Source organism: Salvelinus fontinalis, chromosome 5 (genome assembly GCF_029448725.1).
Source record: "Salvelinus fontinalis isolate EN_2023a chromosome 5, ASM2944872v1, whole genome shotgun sequence".
NCBI lineage: Eukaryota > Metazoa > Chordata > Actinopteri > Salmoniformes > Salmonidae > Salvelinus > Salvelinus fontinalis.
Genome location: NC_074669.1, coordinates 53,796,609 through 53,822,559, shown reverse-complemented (window position 1 = coordinate 53,822,559; position 25,951 = coordinate 53,796,609). Strand labels below are relative to the sequence as shown.

General features: G+C 42.3%; 2 protein-coding genes across 3 annotated transcripts; one reads left to right on the top strand and one right to left on the bottom strand.

Moving 5' to 3' along the window:
* Window positions 1-5,271: 5,271 nt before the first annotated feature.
* Window positions 5,272-13,125, top strand: LOC129855848 (claudin domain-containing protein 1-like). Of its 2 annotated transcripts, none has more exons than XM_055923912.1 (5): window positions 5,272-5,492; window positions 6,035-6,610; window positions 7,142-7,249; window positions 10,481-10,618; window positions 10,790-13,125. In XM_055923912.1, exons 2-5 carry the CDS (start codon window positions 6,325-6,327, stop codon window positions 11,008-11,010), a joined length of 753 nt encoding a protein of 250 aa, XP_055779887.1. In that variant the 5' UTR covers window positions 5,272-5,492; window positions 6,035-6,324; the 3' UTR covers window positions 11,011-13,125. The 2 variants fall into 2 exon arrangements, with proteins under 2 accessions (XP_055779887.1, XP_055779886.1); XM_055923911.1 differs by having other exon boundaries at window positions 6,032-6,610.
* Window positions 13,126-14,461: 1,336 nt separating this feature from the next.
* On the bottom strand, window positions 14,462-24,956 carry LOC129855847 (N-acyl-aromatic-L-amino acid amidohydrolase (carboxylate-forming) B-like). Its single transcript, XM_055923910.1, has 7 exons — window positions 24,755-24,956; window positions 21,536-21,762; window positions 20,700-20,895; window positions 18,088-18,181; window positions 17,852-17,959; window positions 17,321-17,436; window positions 14,462-14,870 (listed from the first exon to the last, which is right to left on the bottom strand). The coding sequence occupies exons 2-7, from the start codon at window positions 21,760-21,762 to the stop codon at window positions 14,673-14,675; spliced, it is 939 nt and encodes a 312-aa protein (XP_055779885.1). The 5' UTR covers window positions 24,755-24,956; the 3' UTR covers window positions 14,462-14,672.
* Between the last annotated feature and the right edge of the window lie 995 nt (window positions 24,957-25,951).

Sequence of the window (25,951 nt, the reverse complement as noted above, 5' to 3'; positions counted from 1 at the left end):
TAGGTAAAGCCCCGCCTTTATCTCAGCTCACTGGTCACCTTAGCAACACCCACGCGTAGCACGCGCTCCAGCAGGTATATTGCATTGGTCATCCCCAAAGCCAACACTTCCTTTGTCCGCCTTTCGTTACATGTTCTCTGCTGCTAATGACTGGAACGAATTGCAAAAATCTCTGAAGCTGGAGTTTTATATCTCCCTCTCTAACTTTAAGCTTCAGCTGTCTGAGCAGCTTACCGCTCACTGTACCTGTACACAGCCAATCTGTAAATAGCACACCCGACCGACTACCTCATCCCCATTGTATTACTTACCCTCTTGCTCATTTACACCCCAGTATCTCTAGTTGCACATCATCATCTGCACATCTATCACGCCAGTATTAATGCTAAATTGTAATTATTTTTGCCTCTAGGGCCTATTTATTGCCAACCTCCCTACATTTGCATACATTGTGCATAGATTTTTTTATTTTTATTTTGTGTTATTGACTGTACGTTTGTTTATGTGTAGCTCTGTGTTGTTGTTTTTGTAGCACTGCTTAGTTTTATCTTGGCCAAGTCGCAGTTGTAAATGAGAAGTTGTTCTCAACTGGCCCAACTGGTTATTTAAATAAAGGTGAAATAAAAATAAAATAAATGAAATAACACATATGGAATCATGTAGCAACCAAATTTTTTTTAACAGATCTCGAGATTAGAGAATCTTCAAAGTAGCCACCCTTTGCCTTAATGACAGCTTTGCACACTCTTGGCATTCTCTCAACCAGCTTCACCTGGAATGCTTTTCCAACCGTCTTTAAGGAGCAGCTTTTCCTTCACTCTGCGGTCCAACTCATCCCAAACCATCTCAATTGGGTTGAGGTCGGGTGATTGTGGAGGCCAGGTCATCTGATGCAGCACTCCATCACTTTCCTTCTTGGCCAAATAACCCTTACACAGCCTGGAGGTGGGATGGGTCATTCTCCTGTTGAAAAACAAATGATAGTCCCACTAAGTGCAAACCAGATGGGATGGCGTATTACTGCATAATGCTGTGGTAGCCATGCTGGTTAAGTGTGCCTTGAATTCTAAATAAAGCAGCGACAGTGTCACCAGCAAGAGATGCAGAGATCATCCATTCACCTACTCTGTCTCACACAAAGACATGGAGGTTGGAACCAAAAATCTCAAATTTGGACTCATCAGAACAGAGGACAGATGTCCATTGCTTGTGTTTCTTGACCCAAGCCAGTCTCTTCTTCTTATTGGTGTCCTTTAGTAGTGATTTCTTTGCAGCAATTCGACCATGAAGGCCTGATTCACGCAGTCTCTTCTGAACAGTTGTTGCCTGTTACTTGAACTCTGAAGCATTTATTTGGGCTGCAATTTCTGAGGCTGGTAACTCTAATGAACTTATCCTCTGCAGCAGAGGTAACTCTGGGTATTCCTTTCCTGTGGCGATCCTCATGAGAGCCAGTTTCATCATAACGCTTGATGGTTTTTGCAGCTGCACTTGAAGAAACTTTCTTGAAATTTTCCAGATTACAGTAATGATGGACTGTCGTTTCTCTTTGCTTATTTGAGCTGTTCTTGCCATAATATGGACGGAATAGGGCTATCTTCTGTATTCCACCCCTATCTTGTCACAACATAACTGATTGGCTCAAACGCATTTAGAAGGACAGAAATTCCACAAATGAACATTTAACAAGGCACACCTTTTAATTGAAATGCATTCCAGGTGACTACTTCATGAAGCTGGTTGAGAGAATGCCAAGAGTGTGGAAAGCTGTCATCAAAGCGAAGGGTGGCTGCTTTGAAGAATCTCAAATATAAAATATATTTTGATTTGTTTAACACTTACTTTAATTACTGGGTTTCTACTAAACTAACATATGGAATTGTTTAAAGATGGATCATTTAGCTATTTGGTTTAGAATTTTAGGAACCCTGTAAGTATGATATATATATATATATATATATATATATATATATATATATACACACTATTTATTTTGGGATGAAACATTGAATTTGGCCTTACTGGTATTAGCAATAACATATTCATACATGTCAAAACAGATAGTAAAAACATTTATCAAAAGGAAGTATTTTTAAAGTGTCTGTCCTATATCAGAGATTTTAACACTAAAGTACTTCCATATACAGTCTTTATTAGGTACACCCATCTAGTCCCGGTTCGGACACTCTTTTGCCTCCAGAACAGTCTGAACGCTTCAGGGGCATCCTACAAGGTGTTGGAAACATTTCACAAGCGATGTTGGTCCATGGTATCACGCAGTTGATGCAGATTGGACGGCAGTACATTGATGCTGCAAACAGCCCGTTCTATCTCATCCAAAAGACTGGGGACCGCGCAAGCCACTCAAGTAAATTGAACTCGCTGTCATGTTTTTCCCCTCCTCAATTGTCCAGTGCTGGTGAACGCTTGCCCACTGGAGCTACCTTTTGTTTTTAGCTGATAGGAGTGGAAACCGTTGTGGTCGTCTGCTGCAATAGCCCATACATGACAAGGATTGACGAGTTGTGCGTTCCAAGATGCCGTTCTCCAGACCACTGTAGTAATGCGCCGTTATTTGTCTGCCTGTTAGCTAGCATAATTCTTGCCATTCTCATTCGACCTCTCTCATCAACGAGCTGTTTTTGCCCACAGGACTGCCGCTGACTGGATGTTTTTGTTTGTCGCACCATTCTCTGTAAACCCTAGACACTGTCGTGTGTGAAAAGCCCAGGAGGTTGGCCGTTTCTGAGATGCTAGATCTGGCGGGCCTGGCACCGACGATTATACCAAGCTCAAAGTCGCTTAGGTCACTCGTTTTGCCCATTCTAACGCTCAATCAAACAGTAACTGAATGTCTCAATGCCTGTCTGCCTGCTTTATACAGCAAGCCACGGCCATGTGACTCACTGTATGTAGGAGCGATCCATTTTTGTGAACGTGATGGTGTGCCGTATAAACTGGCCACTGAGTGTATACTTCCATTCATTTTATTTTTTTTACTTGTACCGGGCTACCTTCAGACAAGTCTTGTGAGGCTTGTGAGGCTTGTGGGCATCCTAGAGCAAAACAACCAAAATGTACAGCACGTGTTTGTGAGAGTCTCCCCTTTGATGGTGGGGTCATATTTGTGTTACTTCAGACGAATCCAGTGACACTTGTGGGGGTTGTTAGCAAAACGGAGAACACCATCGAGTTCATCAATCTCATTTTACCATCATTTGTAGGCCATATTTTTTTGTAGGCCAAACTCTTCGGACACTACAGACGTTTTCATGAGAAGACCAATTTCCGGGATGTCTCCTGGTCCACCTTCCACCGCAGATGCAGAAGGCTGACATCGGCGGATGCGTTATATTGAGACACAGCCCATGCAAAAAAACTAATCTAGCTTAAACAGTTGGATTTTGATGAGCATTAATTTATTATGCTAATTCGATTTCAGCAGGGTGCAGACATCAACTCTAGGGGGACAGATTTCCTTGGCCGACAAGTTGACGTGTTTGGCACTTCGGAGTCAAGAAGTGCGGCTGCGGTCCGGACTCTGCGCCCGCTACGAGTTTGTGTCACAACAGGAGGAAGGCAACTCTAGGTCGGTGTCCTCTTCAGCTTCCCCTCCTTAGAAACTGTCTCGTTTTGAAGAATGTTGTCAGAATTGTATTGTGGACTAACAGCATGAAACTACTAGAGAGTGATATCGAAATGTTAGGAACAGGAAATAACAAATACATATGTTATTAACTGACAGCTATAGTGCTTACCCGTTTGTAGTCCTAAAAAACAAAAATGAGTTACGATTCGTTCAGCCATTCCTATGGGGAAAGAATAGGGTTTTGGGATAAACACTGAAAATAAGGTCTGAGGTTATTTAACACAAGCTTAGGAGATCTTATACGTTTTGTTCTATGAGATAATGTCAGTCAGTTAACAAGACCTTAATTAATGAATAATGAAGCCTTTATGTGCTTTTTTAAAATTAAATTCAAAATTGACGTTAGCTGATGAATAATTATATCATAAAACAAATGTATAGGATATCCTATGCCTGTGTTTACCACAGGCCTTATTTCTGTGTTTATTATAAAACTGCATTAATTTCCATACAGGCTTTGCACATCGAACCATGGCTGAGTTAGTGGCGACAAAAAGACGCCATTCATTCGTCATTCATAGAACCACCCCAGTGGCTGCGTTTCAAACTCATAAAAGACACACCCTCGTCCACCTTATGCCCTTGGGGGAATCGCCGCGGCCATCTTTGTCGTCGGTCCAAATGACTAGTCAAGGAAGGGAAATTGGCGACGTAAGCCCCTCAGCCTTCGTTTGTGATAAAGTTTGCGAGTGTACAATTATGTTCACGCAGGTCCCTGAAATGCCCCATAATTCAGTTCGCAATGATTGTACATCCGCTAAGAAAAGTCTGCCAATACTTAAAACCTCAATGTCAATATGCTACTAATGCACAAACACGTCTTGTAAAAGTAATATTGTTTTTGTTTAGTTAGCTTTTGGAAATTGTAGAAATAAAACGTTTTCTTTCTAAAGAAGTTCCAGCTAGGCAGGCTAACGTTAGTAATTAATTTGCTAGCTATCATACAGTAGGCATATAATTAATAAGGCAAGAGGGGGTTTGGTATATTGCTAATATACCATGGCTAAGGGCTATTCTTATGCACGCCGCAAAGCGGAGTATTGGCCATATACCACAAACCTCCGAGGTGCCTTATTGCTATTATAAACTGGTTACCAAAGTACATGTTTTGTACATGTGTGATATACGGTCTGATATACCACGGCTGTCAGCCAATCAGCATTCAGGACTCGAACCACCCAGTTTATAATAATAATTATATAGTTAATATAAGTAGACATGCAATCATAATTGACTGTAGTTAATGTAAAGCACACACAAGTTACTGGTGGCTGAAAACACGATCGTCGCGGGATGAACGAGTGAGAAATTGCAGGGCAAGGGCGGTCGATTCAAAAATAATTCCTTCCTCCCTCGCCCTGCAAGTGTAAACTCGTCAGACGTCACGAAAAGTCATCAGAAGTGTCCGCTTAATTTGAGGGCTGAGGGTATGTCTTTTAAGTATTTGGAATGTACCCAGTATATTGAACAGCGAATGTGTAGGCATTCATAGAATCACGTCACTGTATAGAACGGAGAACGTGTGGCCAAAAACTACAAAGCCCACATGGTAGTGGTACACAAGACGCTGTCTGATGATGCTGCTTTGACAAAATAACCCACACCCCTCAATAGTTACCACAGCCACAAAGTCATAAACCCCTCTATATCTACAATATTCATAAAGTCAGATTTTAAACCTAACCTTAACCACACTGCCAACCTTATACCTAACCTTAAATTAAGACCAAAAAAGCACATTTTTGTTTTCATGAATTGTTTTGCATATTTTGGACCAATTTAGACTTTGTGGTTGTGGTAACTAGTGAAAGCCTTAAATCATCCGGAAAAGGAACGCTATTGAGTGAGTTGAATAGCTATTTAGTATTTTCTTTCAACGTTAGTATCGTTGAAATTCATCTGATAGCCATTACATTGGTCAATTATTTAAATGCATGTTGGTTTTGTTCCTTCACAACAAATATATTTTTTTTCAAGAAACATGCCACTGTCGTGGTGGTTTTGCACCAGTTAACGTTAGCTAGCTAGCGTTATTAGCCTTTGATGGCAGTCGGTAGATAAAAGGCAATATGTGAAAATCTTGCCACTTTGATACTTTCCTCATAGCAGGGAAATAGCGTTCTGTTTAGTAAGCTAGGCAGATAAATGTCATTACTTAATCATTATTACCATATGCTTATTTGCATTCGCCTTAGCAAGATACTGACAGCTATCTAACTCCGTTTAATTTGTGCTTATACCAGTAACTTTGCTGCTTGTTAGTTAACTAATGTTACAGGATCTTGCTATCGGAGCCAAAATGTGCCAGTCTAAGATCTGAATTAAAATTTAGTTGAATGACAGTTTGCAATACATTTTCTTCTGATTTGTTCCCCTTCAAAGCAGTGAAGCTGGCCTACTTGGTGATGGTGGGGTTGTGAGAACCTGGACTACAAGGAAGGCACAGAAGACGACAGGCTGGGAAGTACTGAAACAACCATCATGCTCAGGAACTGCACTGTCAATGTTAAGGACATTACTGCAAGGCTGTCAAGTGCTCACTGACTAGCTGACCTCTTATAGGGCCCTTTCCCTTACTTTTGACTTCATAGGAGGGCACGAGTAGACACACTAACAAATGCAGTAAGAGGGAAATAATTTTCACCCACAAACGGACACACTCTTGAATTGAAACCATGGTGGATAACCGCTACGCTACGGCCCTGGTCATTGGCTCAGTTCTGAGTCTGCTGGCCACTGTCTATCTCTCCATTGCTGTGGGAACACAGCACTGGTACCAGTACCGAAGTCCGCCCGGCAACCACGAGGCAAGCAACGCTTCGGAGCTCCGCGAGGATTTCATCAACGGGGAGTTTGATGAAAAGACCTACAGCGACACGCTGTTCCGCCTCAACGGCACTCTGGGGCTGTGGTGGAGGTGTGTGCAGGCGCCAGGCCAGTCACACTGGTTCAAAGAGCCTGGTAAGAACCTACACACACACTAGAGTGGAGGAGCGGGGTCACTGAACACATGACTAAGTCGCATTGGTTAAAAGCGTCTATTAAATGGCATTTATTATAATACTATATATTATTGTGATTATATATAAATAGATCATATTTATTACAGCGTTCATTGCAGGTGTTGGTACAGAAAGGGTGTGCTGGATACACAGGTGGCCCAGTTACACGTAGCTGTGCCGGTATTAAACACCATGCTAGTATTGTATTATAATATAAAGGCCTCCATTTTTCTGATACCCACACAGGAGCAACACTGGGTTTAATATTAGTATAAATATTTGGTGCTTACTTCCAATGAGTCTGGGGTTCAATATGATCGCAGGTTGTCGACAATGCAGCTTTTTTAAAGGCAATTTCTGATCGAGCGGACATCTGCAGCGTTTAACCGGGAATGCAAACGTGTGAACATTGCCTTTAAAAGCTGCAATGTCGACAACCCACATCAGATTGAATCCCGGTCTAACTCTGTCTCTTCTCTTGTATTTTCAGATCCTAAACTGGTAACACAGTGTGTGAGCTTCACTCTGCCTCAGCAGTTTGTACCCAAGTACAAAGAACCAGGGAATCACAACACTGGGGAGGACCTGCTTCGGACATGTGAGTCTTGCCTTGCAGCTACACACACACACATACATACATACATACAGTGCCTTTGGAAAGTATTCAGACCCCTTAACTTTTTCCAAATGTTGTTACGTTACAGCCTTATTCTAAAATTGATTAAATAAAAAAAAATCCTCAGTGATCTATACACAATACCCCATAAGGACACCGCGAAAACAGGTATTTAGCATTTTTTGGTAAAAAAATGAAATATTATATTTACATAAGTATTCAGACCCTTTGCTACGAGACTCGAAATTGAGCTCAGTTGCATGCTGTTTCCATTGATCGTCCTTGATGTTTTTACAACTTGATTGGAGTCCACCTGTGGCAAATTCAATTGATTGGACATGATTTGGAAAGGCACACACCTGTCTTTATAAGGTCCCACATCTGACAGTGCATGTCAGAGCAAAAACCAAGCCATGAGGTCAAAGGAATTGTCCATAGAGCTCCGAGACAGGATTGTGTCAAGGCACAGATCAGGGAAAGTGTACCATAACTATTTCTGCAGCATTGAAGGTCCCCAAGAACACAGTGACCTTTCTTAAATGTAAGAAGTTTGGAACCACCAAGACTCTTCCTAGAGCTGGCCGTCCAGTCAAACTGAGCAATTGGGGGAGAAGGGTCTTGGTCAGGGAGGTAACCAAGAACCTTGTGGTTACTCTGACAGAGCTCTAGAGTTCCTCTGTTGAGAGGAACTCGGTAGAGATACTCTTAATGATCGGCTATGAAAAGCCAACTGACATTTACTCCTGAGGTGCTGACTTGCTGCACCCTCGACAACTACTGTGATTATTATTATTTGACCATGCTGGTCATTTATGAACATTTGAACATCTTGGCCATGTTTTGTTATCTCCACCCGGCACAGCCAGAAGAGGACTGGCCACCCCTCATAGCCTGGTTCCTCTCTAGGTTTCTTCCTAGATTTTGGCCTTTCTAGGGAGTTTTTCCTAGCCACCGTGCTTCTACACCTGCATTGCTTGCTGTTTGGGGTTTTAGGCTGGGTTTCTGTACAGCACTTTGAGATATCAGCTGATGTAAGAAGGGCTATATAAATACATTTGATTTGATGGAAGAACCTTCCAGAAGGACAACCATCTCTGCAGCACTCCACCAATCAGGCATTTATGGTAGAGTGGCCAGACGGAAGCCACTCTTCAGTAAAAGACACATGACGGCCCACTTGGAGTTAGCCTAAAGGCACCTAAAGACTCAGACCATGAAAAACAAGATTCTCTGGTGTGATGAAACCAAGATTGAACTCTTTGGCCTGAATACCAAGCGTCACGTCTGGATGAAACCTGGCACCATCCCTACAGTGAAGCATGGTGGTGTCGGCATCATGCTGTGGGGGTGTTTTTCAGCAACAGAGACTGGGAGACTAGTCAGGATCGAGGGAAAGATGAACAGAGAAAAGTACAGAAAGATGCTTGATGATAACCTGCTCCAGAGCGCTCAGGGCCTCAGACTGGGGCGAAGGTTCACCTTCCAACAGGACAACGACCCTAAGCACACAGCCAAGACAACGCAGGAGTGGCTTCGGAACAAGTCTCTGAATTTCCTTGAGTGGCCCAGCCAGAGCCTGGACTTGGGTCTGATCGAACATCTCTGGAGAGACCTGCAGCAACGCTCCCCATCCAACCTTGACAGCTTGAGAGGATCCGCAGAGGAGAGCGGGAGAAACTCCCCAAATACAGGTGTACCAAGCTTGTAGCGTCAGACCAAAGAAGACTCAAAGCTGTAATTGCTGTCAAAGGTGCTTCAACAAGTACTGAGTAAATGGTCTGAATACTTATTTAAATGTGATATTTCTGTTTTTTATTTTTCATTGATTAGCCAAAATTAGAATAAGGCTGTAACCTAACAAAGTGGGAAAAGCCAAGCGGTCTCTCTGCCAAGAGGTTTTCCTAAGGCACTGTACATACACATAATGTATAAACATACTGTAGTTCAAACAAGGTTCACTAGTTTTATTTAGTTTAAGTTTTATAAAACATGTATTTTTCGTTTTTATAATATTTAGAATCTGTTTTAATTTTAGGGACAGAAAGTAGACTATGCGTGGGAGGATAGGAGACTTCTGTTGCATAGTTTTTGTGTATTTTGAGATGTCTCGTCTTGCCACTGTGGGGTAGAAATGCATCAGGTGATGGGTCAGGTCATAGGTTAGGTTAGGTTTTAAAGGTAGGCTCAGCCAGTGAGATGATGTAGATGCACAAAGTAAACAGTAGTAGTGGGTCAATTTCCTCAACAAATAGCAGCATTAAAGAGCGAGGCGGAACTTCTCAGCTGTTTTAGTCCCGTAGCTACCACGTTGTAGAAGCGTGACGCGCACCCGTATACATGCACAGCAACTTTGTGTTAGAGCAAAGTCTTGCATCACGCTCCTCTCATTGGATGTGATCGAGTAGTAAGGCTAACGAAGCCGACTGTTTGATGAGTGAAGTCTGGGGAGGTGCATCTGTTACATTAGTGGTTTTCAAACAGCAAGGCTCAGATCAACATGATGGCAGTGTCAACATAGCTGCAATTGTTTATCATTTTTTTTTCTTTATAAATGTTGAAATTAACTTTTCTAAACCCCCATATCACACACAGAAAACATAGGCCTAACGTGTACAATTAATTGGTTAGAGAGGTCTCAAAGATCACTTTGATTTCTATCCCCTGTTCTGCAGTTGCACCTCTGACTTCACTCCTCGACTTTCGTCTAGTCGGTTGCTTGAACCTTACCACTCAAACCCAATCTGTGACCCACCAGATTCAGAAGCTTGAAAACCCGGCTAGATTTTTTTCCCAATTTTAGAGAGAAAAACAAACTGATCTTTTTTTTTGTCTTCTTTTTGGAGTCGTATAATTTAAGTTTTTCAAACAGGTTTGTTAATTATTTTATTTCAGTTTCCGGATTAGTTTTAGTTTGTTTTCATTTACTATAATAACCTTGGTTCAAACTGTTTCATAGAAATGAGAGTTGGAAATTTGGTGGTTTCCACTGTTGTTTGTTATTGTTACTGACATTCATGTGACCTCATCTCTTTCCCTTTCTCTCTCATCCAAACACACACAGAGACACAGCCACGCATTCGTAATAAACATTGGTTTGGCATTACAAAGCTCTTTCTTTAGATATTGTGTATTTGTCTACAAAACTATAAAAATAACTATTTGTACTGCACTTTTCTGACATTTCTAAATTGGTTTCACTCGGTGTATGAGCAGACCTGTGGAGGTGTCAGTTCCTGCTGCCTCTGGTTTCCCTAGCCTTGGTGTTCCTCAGCGGGCTCGTCGGTGTGTGTGCCTGCCTCTGCCGCAGCATCACCCCCACCCTGGGTGTAGGAGTGCTCCACCTGCTGGCAGGTTTGAGAACTACATGGATAGTCACAATGCCTCTCAACTCCCTTAATCCCACCACACACAAACATTACACCCAACAACACGTGTAAAAAGTACTAATGAAAGCTAAGGGATTCATGTAAGTCAAATGTACAATTGCATGAAGTTACATTCATTGTTGTCCTTCCCATCCAGGTCTGTGTTCCCTGGGCACAGTGTGCTGCTTCTTGGCTGGCATGGACCTTCTCCGCAGGGTCTCGGTGCTTCCCGACGGTGTGTACGTCTCCCTGGGCTGGTCCCTCTACCTTGCCCTCATCTCCTCACCGCTGCAGATGATGGCTGCCGCCCTCTTCCTGTGGGCCGCCCGGAGCCACCGCCAGAACTACACCCGCATGACTGCCTACCGGGTGGCCTAAAGCGACTGGGGTTTATTTTGTGTCAGGGTTGCGTTCCGTAAGAGCATAACGTTTTGAAATGGAAAATGTGAAGTTGTAGTGTTTCCAGTCACATGCAGACTCTAATTTGTAGAAGGCGAGATTGTTTCTATGAAATGGTTACGTTTCTAAACATTTTACAAACTGCATGTTTTACTGAATGTGACCCTAAACTAATCCTAAATGGCAGTCTACACAACAATGATTTATACTCCTGAGGGGTATCCTACGAAGCAGATTTGAGTAGTTAGCAAAGTAACTTTGGTCAAGTCTGAGTTCAATTCGGGATACCAGTCATACGAAAGTGGCTCGCCTTTTAGCCAAATACGTACATTTCTATGACAACGAACCCTTCAGACTACCTTGCAGCTAACTCCACTTACCCTGAATAAAATGACTGAGCCTTGAGTTGAGAACCAATGAAATCACATTCCCTTCTATCAACGATTGCGTTGTCATCCCTTTCATTTGAGGAAGACGAATGATTCAATCATTTAATGAAATGTTTTGTTTGTGTAAAAAAAAAAATATGAATTTATTACTTTACACAATTAGGAATGACCGAATACATTTCAAACTTCACCCAATGTAACACTTTTGTATAAAACGTCATACATATTTTTGGGGTGATTGGAGTGGGAAGAAAGTGCTTGTGCGTTGAGGAGCACACAAGGCATTTCACAAGAAGTAATAAAACAAAGATGGCTGGTTAATATTGGAAAACCCTGAGTAGTTTTAGCTTGCTTCGTTGGATACCCCTCTGCTCTTGGAAGACCTTTGTATGTTCGCGTCTGTCTTAGCCCAGCACCTAAGCTGTTAAAGGTCCAGATCTGGGTCACGTTCAGGGGGGTGCAAAGTACTGAAACATTGCGAATAGAAATGTGATAATTAGAGCTGACATTTCTTACTCGTCATGTCAGAGTATCTGAAGGCTCCACAACCGTTGTGCCCTACTGAACACAACTCGAGTGATTTTGTGCGGAGCTGGGACGTGGCATGAAGAACACCGGGTGGCCCAATGATTCACTCTGTAACAGCTACGCATTTACAGTGTTGTCATGGCAACCCTCCCCGTTACTATACCTTGAATGACAGATTTTAGGGTGACAATCTTCACAACACCTTAACTACACCCCACAGGGTGGCCTAAACAATCACTCCACCTTAAGCACAACTGTTTGACAGCTGACACTAGCCAATAAAACCTCAAACGAGACATCACCTGTATAAACATCCTTAGAGACTAGTGGTTGATTTGATTTGATTTTACGGTTAATTTGTCCCCAGCAGCACGTACTGTATGTGCATCAGGTATAACAAAACCTGTGGTTGATTATGAGGTGAGGTGCGTTATGTTTTTCTTGAAACCTTTTGTTTGTAGGTGCATCTTTAGCGATGCTTTTTTTAAATTCAAGTTAACAACAGTTGGAGTCATAGTTTGCCTTTTCCTCTGTAACCATCTCTACCATTTATGAATGAAAGCTTTTTGCATCACTGCATGGATAGATCATCCTAGCCTTTTTTGTGGGTTTTCCTAAACTAAATATTTTTGTGGTTTTGTATTATGTTATCTATAGCGCGGTGTAGTGACATGACCCCATTTGCCTACATTTCATTTTACATTTTATTTCAGCAGATGAGAATTTTCTGCTTAATTTTGTCTTATGTTGATTGAATGTCACCTATTGGAATGTAACCACTTTGCCATTGTCGTCCGTATTTGTTAACTTAAACTTTTTGAATGTAAAGACATTTTGTCCTGTTGTTTTGACGCCACTATAGCTAACCTGTGTTTTGATTTTCCTCTTGATGTTTATTATATTTCTTTCAGTTATGTTGAAGTAAGTGTAGTTACAATACTTAGGTTTTCTGAAGCCTACAGTGTTTTGAAGCCAGGTTGAAACTACCAATGACAAGACAACTGGCACTAACTCCAAGTACGCTTGGTAAATGAGCACTCAACAAATATGGTTTACCGGGACACATTTTATGAAGGGTGTTTAAATGTGTTGAAACACATTGTGTTTTTATATGTCACTATACCTAAAGCACACTGCTTATTTTTTCCCCCATAAGAATAAAGTAAACCTATGCAGACCTCCGGTCTAGTTGTCTGAGTGTTAATATCGTATGTGTTTTAAATAATTAAATGGTGTGTGTAACATGAGGAAAGACCACACCTTAAACAATGTACATCTCCTTCAAATCTAACAAAATCATGGGCATTCATTTGGAGTTGGTCCCCCCTTTGCTGCTATAACAGCCTCCACTCTTCTGGCAAGGCTTTCCACTAGATGTTAGAACATTGCTACGGGCACCTGCTTCCATTCAGCCACAACTGCATTAGTGAGGTCAGTCACTGATATTGGGCAATTAGGCCTGGCTTGCAGTCAGCGTTTCAATTCATTCCAAATGTGTTTGATGGAGTTGAGGGTAGGGCTCTGCAAGCCAGTGAAGTTCTTCCGCACCGATTTCGACAAACCATTTCTGTATGGACCTCACTTTGTGCTGAAACAGGAAAGGGCCTTCCCCAAACGTATACCACAAAGTTGGAAGCACAGAATCGTCTAGAATATCATTGTATGCTGTAGCATTAAGATTTCCCTTCACTGGAACTAAGGGGCCTAGCACAAACCATTATTCCTCCTCTACCAAACTTTACAGTTCACACTATGCATTGGGGTAGCTACCGTTCTCCTGGCATCCGCCAAACCCAGATTCGTCCGTCGGACTGCCAGATGGTGAAGCGTGATTCATCACTCCAGAGAATGCGTTTCCACTGCTCCAGAGTCCAATGGCGGTGAGCTTTACAGCACTCCAGCCAACGCATGGCGTTGCACATGGTGATCTTAGGCTTGTGTGCGGCTGCTCGGCCATTGAAGCTCCCTACGAACAGTTATTGTGCTGAAGTTGCTTCCAGAGGCAGTTTGGAACTCAGTAGTGAGTGTTGCAACCGAGGACAGACGATTTCTACTTGCTACGAGCTTCAGCATTCGCAATCCCGTTCTGTGAGCTTGTGTGGCTTACTACTTTGTGGATGAGCCATTGCTCCGAGACGTTTCCACTTCACAATGACAGCACTTACAGTTGACAGGGGCAGGGCAGAAATTTTACACACTGACTTGTTGGAAAGGTGTCATCCTATGACGGTGCCACGTTGAAAGTCACTGAGCTCTTCAGTTAGGCCGATCTACTGCCAATGTTTGTCTATGGACATTGCTAGCTGTGTGCTTGATTTTATATACCTGTCAGCAACGGTTGTGGCTGGAATAGCCAAATCCACTATTTTGAAGGGGTGTCCACATACTTTGTATATATAGTGTACCTTGTAACCTTTTCCTGCATTAAACTATGTCAAATGTGTCATCTGTACCTAGCACAATCTTAAATGGAGCAATGAAATGCAACATTACATCACTATGAAGACAACTAATTAAACAGAAAATGTACATGTTTAATTGAAATACTGGATTATTGCATTGAACCGTGCATCCTTTCACATACAGTATTCCTGAGGATATTTGGTGATGACTAAAAATAAATTGACAATGAGGTTAGACTAGTAAGTGCTTATTAAGGTTCTGCGTGTGTTTTCCCTTTAATTCTCCCGCTCTTCAGATTGTCTCTCTTATCCTCCCCCTCCATCAATCTCTCTTCACTTGCAAGGGGGGGATAGTGAGTGTCATCTTTCGTGCCAGGTGGAATGCAATACTCTTCTCATAGTATGCACACTCGTTCACAAAGTAGGGATGGAGGACTTCTACCCCTTCGTACTTCACTATCTCCCCAGAAAACATCAGGAACATGGGATCTCCCGGATGAAGGAGGCAGAAGTCACGGTCCTGGGGAGAAAGATTCACATCAGCATGCTTTGCATTTAGATAATGTACTAGGTCAATGCTGTGAAGGTATACTAAAATGAAAACAATGCCTTCCAACATGGAGAATGTTATCATTTGTTTTGTTTTAAACCTTCTAATAGGGGGAAAAGCAGAATGTTGCTCGAGAGTGATCAGTGTGTATAAGTAGTAGATTGAGAAGTCTTCCTGTTGGGAAGAAGGGAGTCCTGAAGGAAACTGATTATGGAGACTAGTGAAAGTAAAAGTGAATGGTAATTGGCTTTCAGATAGCAATCCAATATTTTAGTAATTTGAAGAAGATTGAGCATTGGGATTGATATTAATTTAGAGGCTGCTCACTCTTCAAGGCCTGGTCCACTGCTCTCGTGTTTAAGTCGTCTGTTGTTTGTGATTTAAGATAAGCTTCCTGTGGAACAATAGCTGCCAGTACACACTGAACTCAAACAGGCTGTGAGAGACACAGTGGGGAAATTTGGGACATTTTGTACATAATTGTATGTCAATGCAACAGGTCAAAAAGATTAAGATTACGTGGGAGTTGTTTACTTTAGAAGGTGCCCAATTCAGCTTTACGGGACACCGTATCATCTGATGTGTCTGAACAGTGCAGCATGCTGTTCAGGTAGGATGCAATTTTGGAACTTCGTTTTTTTTTTTTTTTTATAAGAATGTATTTTATCTTTACTGCGTATTATTGTAGGCCTATTTATTAATCTAAACCAATTCTTGAAATATGCTAAATGCGTTGTTCCATTCTGCTAAGACATTTGTTGGCTAAATTAAGTTTGATCTGTCTTTTTAATTATGTGCTCTGTATTTAACTTAAGATATCTTATAAGTAACTTTTGTCAAATAAATATCTTTAGGCTATAGCTGTCATGTGTTGAGTACGGTAGGCACTAGCCTTTCTTGGTTATTTCTGCAATATAGACTGTTTAAATCTTCTGTGAAGGTTTTGTTTCATTCTGTTGAGCCATTTTATGTAATGTTGTGTCTGCTTTGATATAATATTCTGCTCATATTTTCCCCTATAAACAATGGCTTGACTTACTTTTGATATTGCCCTAATAAAATGTTGCAGGCCTATGATATGAAGGCAGTGCAATACGGCGCTCCAACTGACTCCGACAGTTGAACTTGAGGTGAGGAAGAAAGTTTTAGGCCTACCAGAGTTACTCCTATAATCTAACAATATAATGTTTATCTTTATAAAAAAAAATATTATAACAGCAAAATAACGAACTCGCCAACTGTACGCCTATGTCTGTATAGCAGACGCTATACAGACATATACAGACACAGACATCTGACAAGGACAAAGAAATGCATGTCGGTGTCGTAGCATGCCGCCAGCATATCTCTCTCTCTCTGGGGCTAGGCTTAAGCTTCTCTTCCTTTATGTCTATTTTAAATATTAATATCATAGTGGACACCTGAGCCTATACAATGCCCTGATGCATTTAGCGTACAAATCTCTGGCAGCTGAACCGTGAGGTGGACAATTATTGTTTTAGGAAACTAAAAAACAATATGCTATGAAGTTTTGCTTATGCTAAACATGGAAACAAAATGAATAGAGCTTTTGTAATTTGTTATAGGCTGTTTTTAAGGACATGTAAATGTGGCTAATTTGGCCATTATCCATAGTTTATTGTTGGCGTTGGCTGCGTGGGTGGACGCTCTAATCGGTTAAGCACCCAATGCATATGGACTACTGGTAAATTTCTTAAATGTCCAATAAATAAAAACCTTCCCAACTACTTGTCCGGCGTCAAATTGTCATGATCGGAAACCCTGATATGTAGTATACTGTATACAGTACATGCTACAAAATAAACTTCCCAGTGACACTGATTCACCCAATGATGAAGAATAGGCTACTCACTGGTGATGGCCGATGAGCTCGTGACAATAATTTAAGATAAATTACTTTGAAAAACAGTGCTGTTCACTCAATCACTCAAAAGTTGTTTCGAATTTTTCAGCAGTAGGCATTTACTTTTCAGACGGTAGGCCTACGTTTTTCTCGAAATTATATTTTGACATTTGTTGAAGGCAAACTGGCAGCTGTAACCAACCAAAGAAATATAGTCCAAAGATGGCAGTCCCCATTCATGTCAGAACTGGCAGCCATTGATAGTGTACAACACTTAATCCACAGCTATTTGTTAGAAGCTATTTATCCTCTGTGGCTAAATTATGCACTCTGGTTTAGTATTTAGAATTATTTAATTTATGTCTTTTCAGACAGGAGTAATATAACTTTAGGAGAAAACATTTTATTCTTGTTGCCCAATTATGGCAAAAGTATTTCAATTTATCAGGGGGTGCTGCAGCTGCTTCCAGCAGCTATGCATTGAAGGGTTCATTTACAGGACTTTAACCAACTGCAGGAAGATTCAATTAAATACAAGGGCAGAAGGTTCCTGAACCTGAAGTTGGGGATGTATGGCAGCAGTGATTTCATTGGTCTCTGGGTCTCTTGGGTAGTCTACACTCTTCACGAAGGTGTACACATCATCCACCTCGCCACCTTCAAAGGCACTTCCTGGTAGAGATAAGATGAGATGGTTTGTATTAGGTTAATGACCAGAATTGAATCGAAAATGTAATTTCTCTTGAAGGGGAACTCGTCTTGATACATACATATACATTATATACAAGAGCACAGGCCAGTTCGAGTACACAAGATAGGAAAAAAAATATGCAAAATACAATAACCACAAATGCCGTGAAGACTAACAGCATAGTGTTGAATGGTAGGCCCTTGTGCATGAAGGAAATCTAATTGTATCTGTTCCTGGTACGTGGGAGCTAGATGCTTGTAGGTATGAATGATGTTAATGCTATTCCTGTTGTTCACCAAGGCTGTAGGCCAGGTAGCGATGATCACGGGTTGCGTATTCGGTGTGTAGGGGATGTGAGGGGTCAGCAATGTTTACGGTCGATGGGAGTTCAAGTACCTGAGTTGAAGCACTGGACCCAAGCTAGTGTCTGGTCGACTGCCTCCTTCATGATGTTGAAGATGTCGGCTCTGACCACACCATGGGGTTGAGGTCCCACCTCTATCGCTGTGGAGTGACAGCATTAGAATGAATACATTTGTCATGTAAGTGGGAAAACATACTGAAAAACACTGGTTTCCTTATGCCAGGAAGAAGATCGCATGGCGTGTTTCCTATGAACACACAGCACTTACAGAAGCCATGCTTGCCAAGGGAGTCCTGAGAGTAGGCATCAGCTAGTGGTAGATCCAGCAGGATAAACCTCACTGGCACTGAGGTTATCTTCCTCTGAGAACACAACATATTAACACTTTACACTCCCATATGACCCAGATTATAGCAGTCAGCTGAAGCCCTTCTCACAGAAACCAGGTCAGATGGTGCATGCACTTCCCCTTTAAGACAGTAATAGAGTCATGTTGAACTTATACACTCCAGTCCGTCCAGACAGCTAAATTAAGTTTCCATTCAATTGGGAACAGATTTTCATACTAATATTCTAAAAGCTGCATAATGAAAATATGCCAATTTTCCCACCAGTGGTGTGTTTCCACCAAATTGACTTGTTGCAGATAACATTTGTGCGCGATGTACTTTTTCGCAATGCGTTTCCATCACATTTTAAACTCTAAAAAAACTGTTCGGTTAAATAGCAAATGTTCTCGGCACTCGCGCTCTAGCAAACCGCAGCGCACAACAGCTCGCAGATACAATGCGGGTAGGCTATGTGGGTAGGCTAGTCTACGTTAAGGTTATTATGGATAAGAATGACAAATAAAAAACAAACGTCAGTCGAGCATCATGTCACCGGAAAAAGGCTCTCGATATTTATTGGAAAGGAGCATCAAGCACTTTCACCATCAGTAACCTAATAAACTGCATAGTTTCCCGAGTCGTAGAGGGAGGACCACACCATATCACCGTGTGACTCCAAGTGTACTTATACATGATGGTTATTATATCAATATTTGCGCATTAAAAGGTGTTTCCACTGCCATTTCTTTACTATAATACATTTTTGGGACACAAAAAGATCCCACCATATCGAAGGAACATTGATAAATTGTACCGAAACTTCCTGTTTCCATCGTTGCAGCTATCATGATTTAAAAATAAAAAAAATTACACAGTGACTTTACTCACATAAAAACTGTGGGACGGAAACATGGTTAAAGACAGCAACAGACAGAATAATTTCCTTCCGCTTCCAGACAGCAATGCTTCCAACCAGCATATTGTCTCAATGGCAGCAACAGTCAGATTAATTATCCACTTTCCCTCTAAAACAGATTTATATTTTACCTTTATTTAACCAGTTAGGCTAGTTGAGAACAAGTTCTCATTTACAACTGCGACCAGGCCAAGATTAAAGCAAAGCAGCTCGACACATACAACAGAGTTACACATGCACATTTGTGGCCTGCTGGAGGTCATTTTGCAGGGCTCTGGCAGTGCTACTCCTTGCACAAAGGCAGAGGTAGCGGTCCTGCTGCTGGGTTGTTGCCCTCCTACGGCCTCCTCCACGTCTTCTGATGTACTGGCCTGTCTCCTGGTAGCGCCTCCATGCTCTGAACACTACGCTGACAGACACAGCAAACCTTCTTGCCACAGCTCGCATTGATGTGCCATCCTGGATGAGCTGCACTACCTGAGCCACTTGTGTGGGTTGTAGACTCCGTCTCATGCTACTACTAGAGTGAAAGCACCGCCAGCATTCAAAAGTGACCAAAACATCAGCCAGGAAGCATAGAAACTGAGAAGTGGTCTGTGGTCACCACCTGCAGAACTATTCCTTTTTTGGGGTGTCTTACTAATTGCCTATAATTTCCACCTTTTGTCTATTCCATTTGCACAACAGCATGTGAAATTTATTGTCAATCAGTGTTGCTTCCTAAGTGGACAGTTTTATTTCACAGAAGTGTGATTGACTTGGAGTTACATTGTGTTGTTTAAGTGTTCCCTTTATTTTTTTGAGCAGTGTAATTGGCTTTGGGGGTGACTAGTGAGATATACCTGCTGGAGCACGTGCTACGGGTGGGTGCTGCTATGGTGACCAGTGAGCTGAGATAAGGCAGGGCTTTACCTAGCAGAGACTTGTAGATGACCTGGAGCCAGGGGGTTTGGCGACGAGTATGAAGCGAGGGCCAGCCAACGAGAACGTACAGGTCGCAATGGTGGGTAGTATATGGGGCTTTGGTGACAAAACAGTTGGCACTGTGATAGACTGCATCCAATTTGTTGAGTAGAGTTTGAGGCTATTCTGTAAATGTCATCGCCGAAGTCGAGGATCGGTAGGATGGTCAGTTTTACGAGGGTATGTTTGGCAGCATGAGTGAAGGACACTTTGTATAGGAAGCCAATTCTAGATTTAATTTTGGATTGGAGATGCTTAATGTGAGTCTGAAAGGAGAGTTTACAGTCTAACCAGACACCTAGGTATTTGGTAGTTGTCCACATATTCTAAATCAGAACCATCCAGAGTAGTGATGATGGACGGGTGGGCAGGTGCGGGCAGCGATCGGTTGAAGAGCACACATTTAGTTTTACTTGCACTTAAGAGCAGTTGGAGGCAACGGAAGGGGAGTTGTATGGCATTGAAGCTCGTCTGGATGTTAATTCACACAGTGTCCAAAGAAGATCGATCTTAATTCCCTCGCACGGAAACAAAGTAACATGGGGAGCCTATTTGATGGCCCACATTGGGGGCTGGCAGTACAACTAAGGACAAGGGGACGTTGTTTCAAGGATCAGGTCTTGGATCACTTTCCCTTGTCCTTAATCCTCATTGAATTGAAACTCTGGTCACCTGGATTTGTCTATAGATGTGCAGGATGACACAGTCTTGGTCAGAGTAGGAGATGAGACTGAGGCCCATGTTGGCTGTGGTGTTGTGGAGATCACACACCAGGTCCATGGCGCCCACGCTGCCCTTGGGCCCCAGTAGAGTGTTCAGCTCCTGGGCTCGCCTCACCTCGTACGGAGTGGCGTCCGTCACAGGTGAACTAGGGAGGGAGAGAGAATGGAGACAGAAAGAGAGAGTGGGAGAGAGAGAGGGTGGGAGAGAGAGAGAGTGTATACTAGAAGAAAGGTGTATCGCCTTGGCATGGAGAATACCAACTACTCATCTTTGCTGGTGAGAGACTGAGGAGGAAATAAATGCCACCAACTCTTTGGGATGTCATCCCTTCAGCTCTGTAGGGTTGAGTAAATCTTGAGTATCAATAAGTACTGAGAATGAATATAAATTATGATATAGTCCCATAAATGCAAAAACTTTAGACTGTTCAGATATGTGCCTGGCTACCAAGGCCACTACTTAACAGCCCAGGCTGCAAGGTTCAGAATATTCCAAAACAATATCCAAAGTTATCTGGAAATGTTGCCATGACCACATTGTTAATTTACTGACTCCACGGTGGAGGGATATATTATTTGGAAGTTATCTTGTGTATGCTTCCTTGTCTCTTTACAATGCATTGTAAGATCTTGTCTTTGATTCATACAGTTCACACCTGCATAGTTCATTTGCCAACAGGTAAAGTGGTAAGAAGATAGGATACATTTGTAGTTGTGGTGAACTATTTCTTAATGGATCACACTGATTGCATGTGTAGTTTCATTTGTGCTTATGGCAACCTTTACCTGAGTATGGCGTCGGTGAAACAACGGTTGAGGTCCACTTCGGTGTATCGCTTGCACATTTGGACGGCACGCGGGTTGGATATGACTGTGGTCAAGGTCGCCGACCCTACCTTCTCCAGCTTCTGCCTCTGCAACTCCCTCACCAGATACACGCCCGACATCTCGTTGCCATGGGTGCCGCCGCAGAGGGCGACGCGGGACTGCGCTGGGAGAGAGACTGGCTCCATCTGCTGGCCAAACAGAGAGAGAGAAAGAAAGAGAGAGAGAGAGACGTATAGTAAAATAATAACCAAAGTGTAAGCAAATAGACATCTTTGAGCTCTCTATCGCATTACTCATTACCAGGGCCATGGTAATGTGGTGAGCAGACATTTGCCTCAGCACTTTTCACCACTTCTGATTTAGTTTAATGAACGTAATGATCTGCTGATGAGTATTTTTGTCTTCTCATACAGGAGCAATAGAGGCCTAGTTCATTGTTAAAACACAGTTTCTATTTTAGCAGCCAGTGCTGCAGCACCCTCAGCAACCCACCCTTTAGCACCCCTAGCTATGAATGCCATACATTGTTAATCTTTCACTTAAACAATGGGTATAAACCAGAAAGACACGTTTTAGGCTAGGCCTACCGTAATTCATTACAGTTTTGTGGTTTTCAGCCTAAATATATCACCTGGGGAAACATTACAGCAGGCTAAACTTGCCCGGCTGCTCAGTTCACTTGCCCCAGACAAGGTTCCGGAGTTTTACCCGGTTACAATCAGGAATAAAATAAAATTGAACCACCATTCTGGGACCTGTGGTGCCACCTCTGCTCATTACAGGTACAAGAGTCAGACAATGCCCTAAATAACCCCAGAGGCCCTAAAGGTATACCCGGCTATTATGTTCAGTCTACTATGGACAACTCTCCTCAATAAGACCATTACGTATTCTGGTTCCGATGTCCCCTGGGGTGGTTAAGTGATTCCTCATGGGCTCCTTGGTCCAGGTTTACTATATGAACTGAGGCTTGGTAGGGTTAAGTTAATTGTTTAGATTCCAGTTAAGGAGCATTGTTAGCATCCAAGCTGTTTACCATTAACAATGGTTGCACTAAAGCAGATTAGATACAGGCGTTTCTTTCTCGCTCTCTGCAAATGTCATTCATTAACTATGAATGCACCAACCTTTACAGTTTTCGCAAGCTAGTGAGGGTCAGCGGTGTTATTTGAAACAATGGGTAGAGGATAGTGGGGTAAGTTGAGCCAAAGGGGTAAGTTGAGCCACCGGTGTTTCTAGGAAACCATACACAAAATTAATAATTTGACAAAGTATTTAGGAAGAGGTCATCATTTCATGGAGTCTGTGAAGGGAAAAAAAACACATGGAAAAAGTTTGTTCCAAAAAACATATTTTCACGAAGTAAAATAAATGTTTGGTGTTAAACGTTTCATGACGCTTATCTAAACAAAAGTAGATCATTTTAAGATTATTCTATTCATCAGTTGGGGTCTCTATAAGCTTCAATAGTAGGTCCGTAAACCTAGCATGAAATGACCATGGGGTAGGTTGAGCCATTGGCAAGGTGACCAAATTTAAGTGATTAGTTCCTATGCGTAATCCAAAGCATTATCACTGGGATGAGGCATCAATGAGTGTTAAACGTGTTACAATCGTTTGTTAGGCGTTAAGCCTGTGTTAAAAGATACTTAAAATTATTAAAAGACAAAAGTGATTGTTGAATTGTGTTTGGCAAATAAAGTTAAATATGGTCTTAAAGGTAGTGGTTATATTTCATTCAGTACAGAAATGTGTAGGTGGCTTAACTTACCCTGTCCCACGGCTCAACTTAACCCATACCTGTGGTAAATTGTGCCAGGAGGCAGTTATCTTTGAACAAACTTTGTTTTCAAAACCTGTAATGTTTACATGAATTCAATTGGGGCGGCAGGGTAGCCTAGTGGTTAGAGTGTTGGACTATTAACCGAAAGGTTGCAAGTTCAAGTCCCTGAGCTGACAAGGTACACATCTGTTGTTCTGCCCCTGAACAGGCACAAATTAAACCCAAATTAAACCCTGAACAGACTAGGAACCCACTGTTCCTAGTCTGTCATTGAAAATAAGAATTTGTTCTTAACTGACTTGCCTAGTTAGAAAAATGAATTAAATTCAAGTTGCATTTAGGTAACAACCATTGTAAAACTATTCTATACAGGAAACTAAGGCCTGACCTCATAGCTTTTATTCATTGTATGTTACTCATCCACAGTTTTAAAAAATTGACTCAGATATCACTGTTTTTTGTGTCACTGGGTCATTGTAAGAGCAGGGGAATCATCTTCAGGTTTCTGTCTCTCTCTGTCTGTCTTTGTCTTTCTCCATGTTATTCTCACTTCCCCTCACTCTAATCCCAATCTATCATAAATGATTCTACTCATCAGATGCTCACCAGGACCTTGATTAGTGACCTTGACCAGTTTACAATTGGCTCATTCATCCCCCTCCTCTCCCCTGTAACTCTTCCCCAGGTCGTTGCTGCAAATGAGAACGTGTTCCCAGTCAACTTACCTGGTAAAATAACGGTAAAATAAAATAAAATAAAAAATAAAATAAAAATGAGCTGAATCAAGGTTAGAGTAAAAGCCTACATAACCAAGCTCTCCAGAATGGTTGGCCACCTGTGCTCTAATCTATAAGTGGCTTCTCTTAATGTATTTTTTTGCATGGCACATTCTATGGAAACCATCTGTGAATAGAATAAAGCTATTTTCATGGAGAATGGTGTTTCTCAAATGTTCTATAATAAATATATAAAATGGCTCTCAGAGCTCATATTGTATAAATCCACCATGGTGTCACCATACACTGACAACAATGTTTACATCCTGGACTTCAACCCTCTGTCATATAACGTGTCCTGAACTTTAACACTCTGTCATATGAACAGACCCACTTTGTTTGTCTTCACTGTGCCAGAGAGCAAGGGAAATCTACATTCCGGACAAACAGGCAAGCAGGAAATGTAACAGCTTTTCCGCCCACTCAGTTTCTGCACTTCAAGACACACATATAGTATGTATACATAACACCCCTCCCACAAACAAGTGTGCAGTCAAACACAGACACCAGCTGTGCGAGTATACACACACTCAATCACTAACGTCCAAAGGAATCCATGAGAGACAGGTAAGAACTCGAGACATGGTATAGAGAAAAGTGTAAGGCTAGCAGTCTTACCTTGTGGTGTAGGTGAAAGTTCCTTCCCTGGCTGAGACTAGTCTCCCAAGTTATACTGAGCAGTCAGCAACCTTTGAACTTTTCAACTAGCCCGCCCATAAGTGAGCCAAATTTCACAATCTGTAAACAAAGCAAACCAGGCACTACACCAGGACTATTCAATGCCAGAGGCAAGAAAGACCTGACACACACACACACACACACACACACACCATGCAAACACTCGCAAGGGTGTGCAAAGACACGCACACCACAACAGACCACGCCCTTAGCAAATCCCCAATTTTTACAGACAGAACTTTCCTTGATCTATCCCTCCCTTCCTTTCCTTTCCCCTCTTCCTGTTGCCTCCTTCCCGTTAATGTTATTCTCAGATCAGATTTCAGTTAGCAACATTTATGATGTAATAGGAACTCCCTCTGCTGGTCCTGGACCACTGCAGTACGAAGTGCTGAGTCTCCCAGAGAGAGAGAGAGAGAGAGAGAGAGAGGTAAGACATTGATTGTGATCTGAGCCATCATCATACATTTTTCATAAGTTGTTAGGTGCAAGGTTTGTGGGGGTAGAGGAAGGGATGGATGAGAAAGAGAAGGTTAGTGGGGGGTGGGGGAAAGGAAGGGATGGATGAGAAAGAGAAGGTTAGTGGGGGGTGGGGGAAAGGAAGGGATGGATGAGAAAGAGAAGGTTAGTGGGGGGTGGGGGAAAGGAAGGGATGGATGAGAAAGAGAAGGTTAGTGAGGGGTGGGGGAAAGGAAGGGATGGATGAGAAAGAGAAGGTTAGTGAGGGGTGGGGGAAAGGAAGGGATGGATGAGAAAGAGAAGGTTAGTGAGGGGTGGGGGAAAGGAAGGGATGGATGAGAAAGAGAAGGTTAGTGAGGGGTGGGGGAAAGGAAGGGATGGATGAGAAAGAGAAGGTTAGTGAGGGGTGGGGGAAAGGAAGGGATGGATGAGAAAGAGAAGGTTAGTGAGGGGTGGGGGAAAGGAAGGGATGGATGAGAAAGAGAAGGTTAGTGGGGGGTGGGGGAAAGGAAGGGATGGATGAGAAAGAGAAGGTTAGTGGGGGGTGGGGGAAAGGAAGGGATGGATGAGAAAGAGAAGGTTAGTGGGGGGTGGGGGAAAGGAAGGGATGGATGAGAAAGAGAAGGTTAGTGGGGGGTGGGGGAAAGGAAGGGATGGATGAGAAAGAGAAGGTTAGTG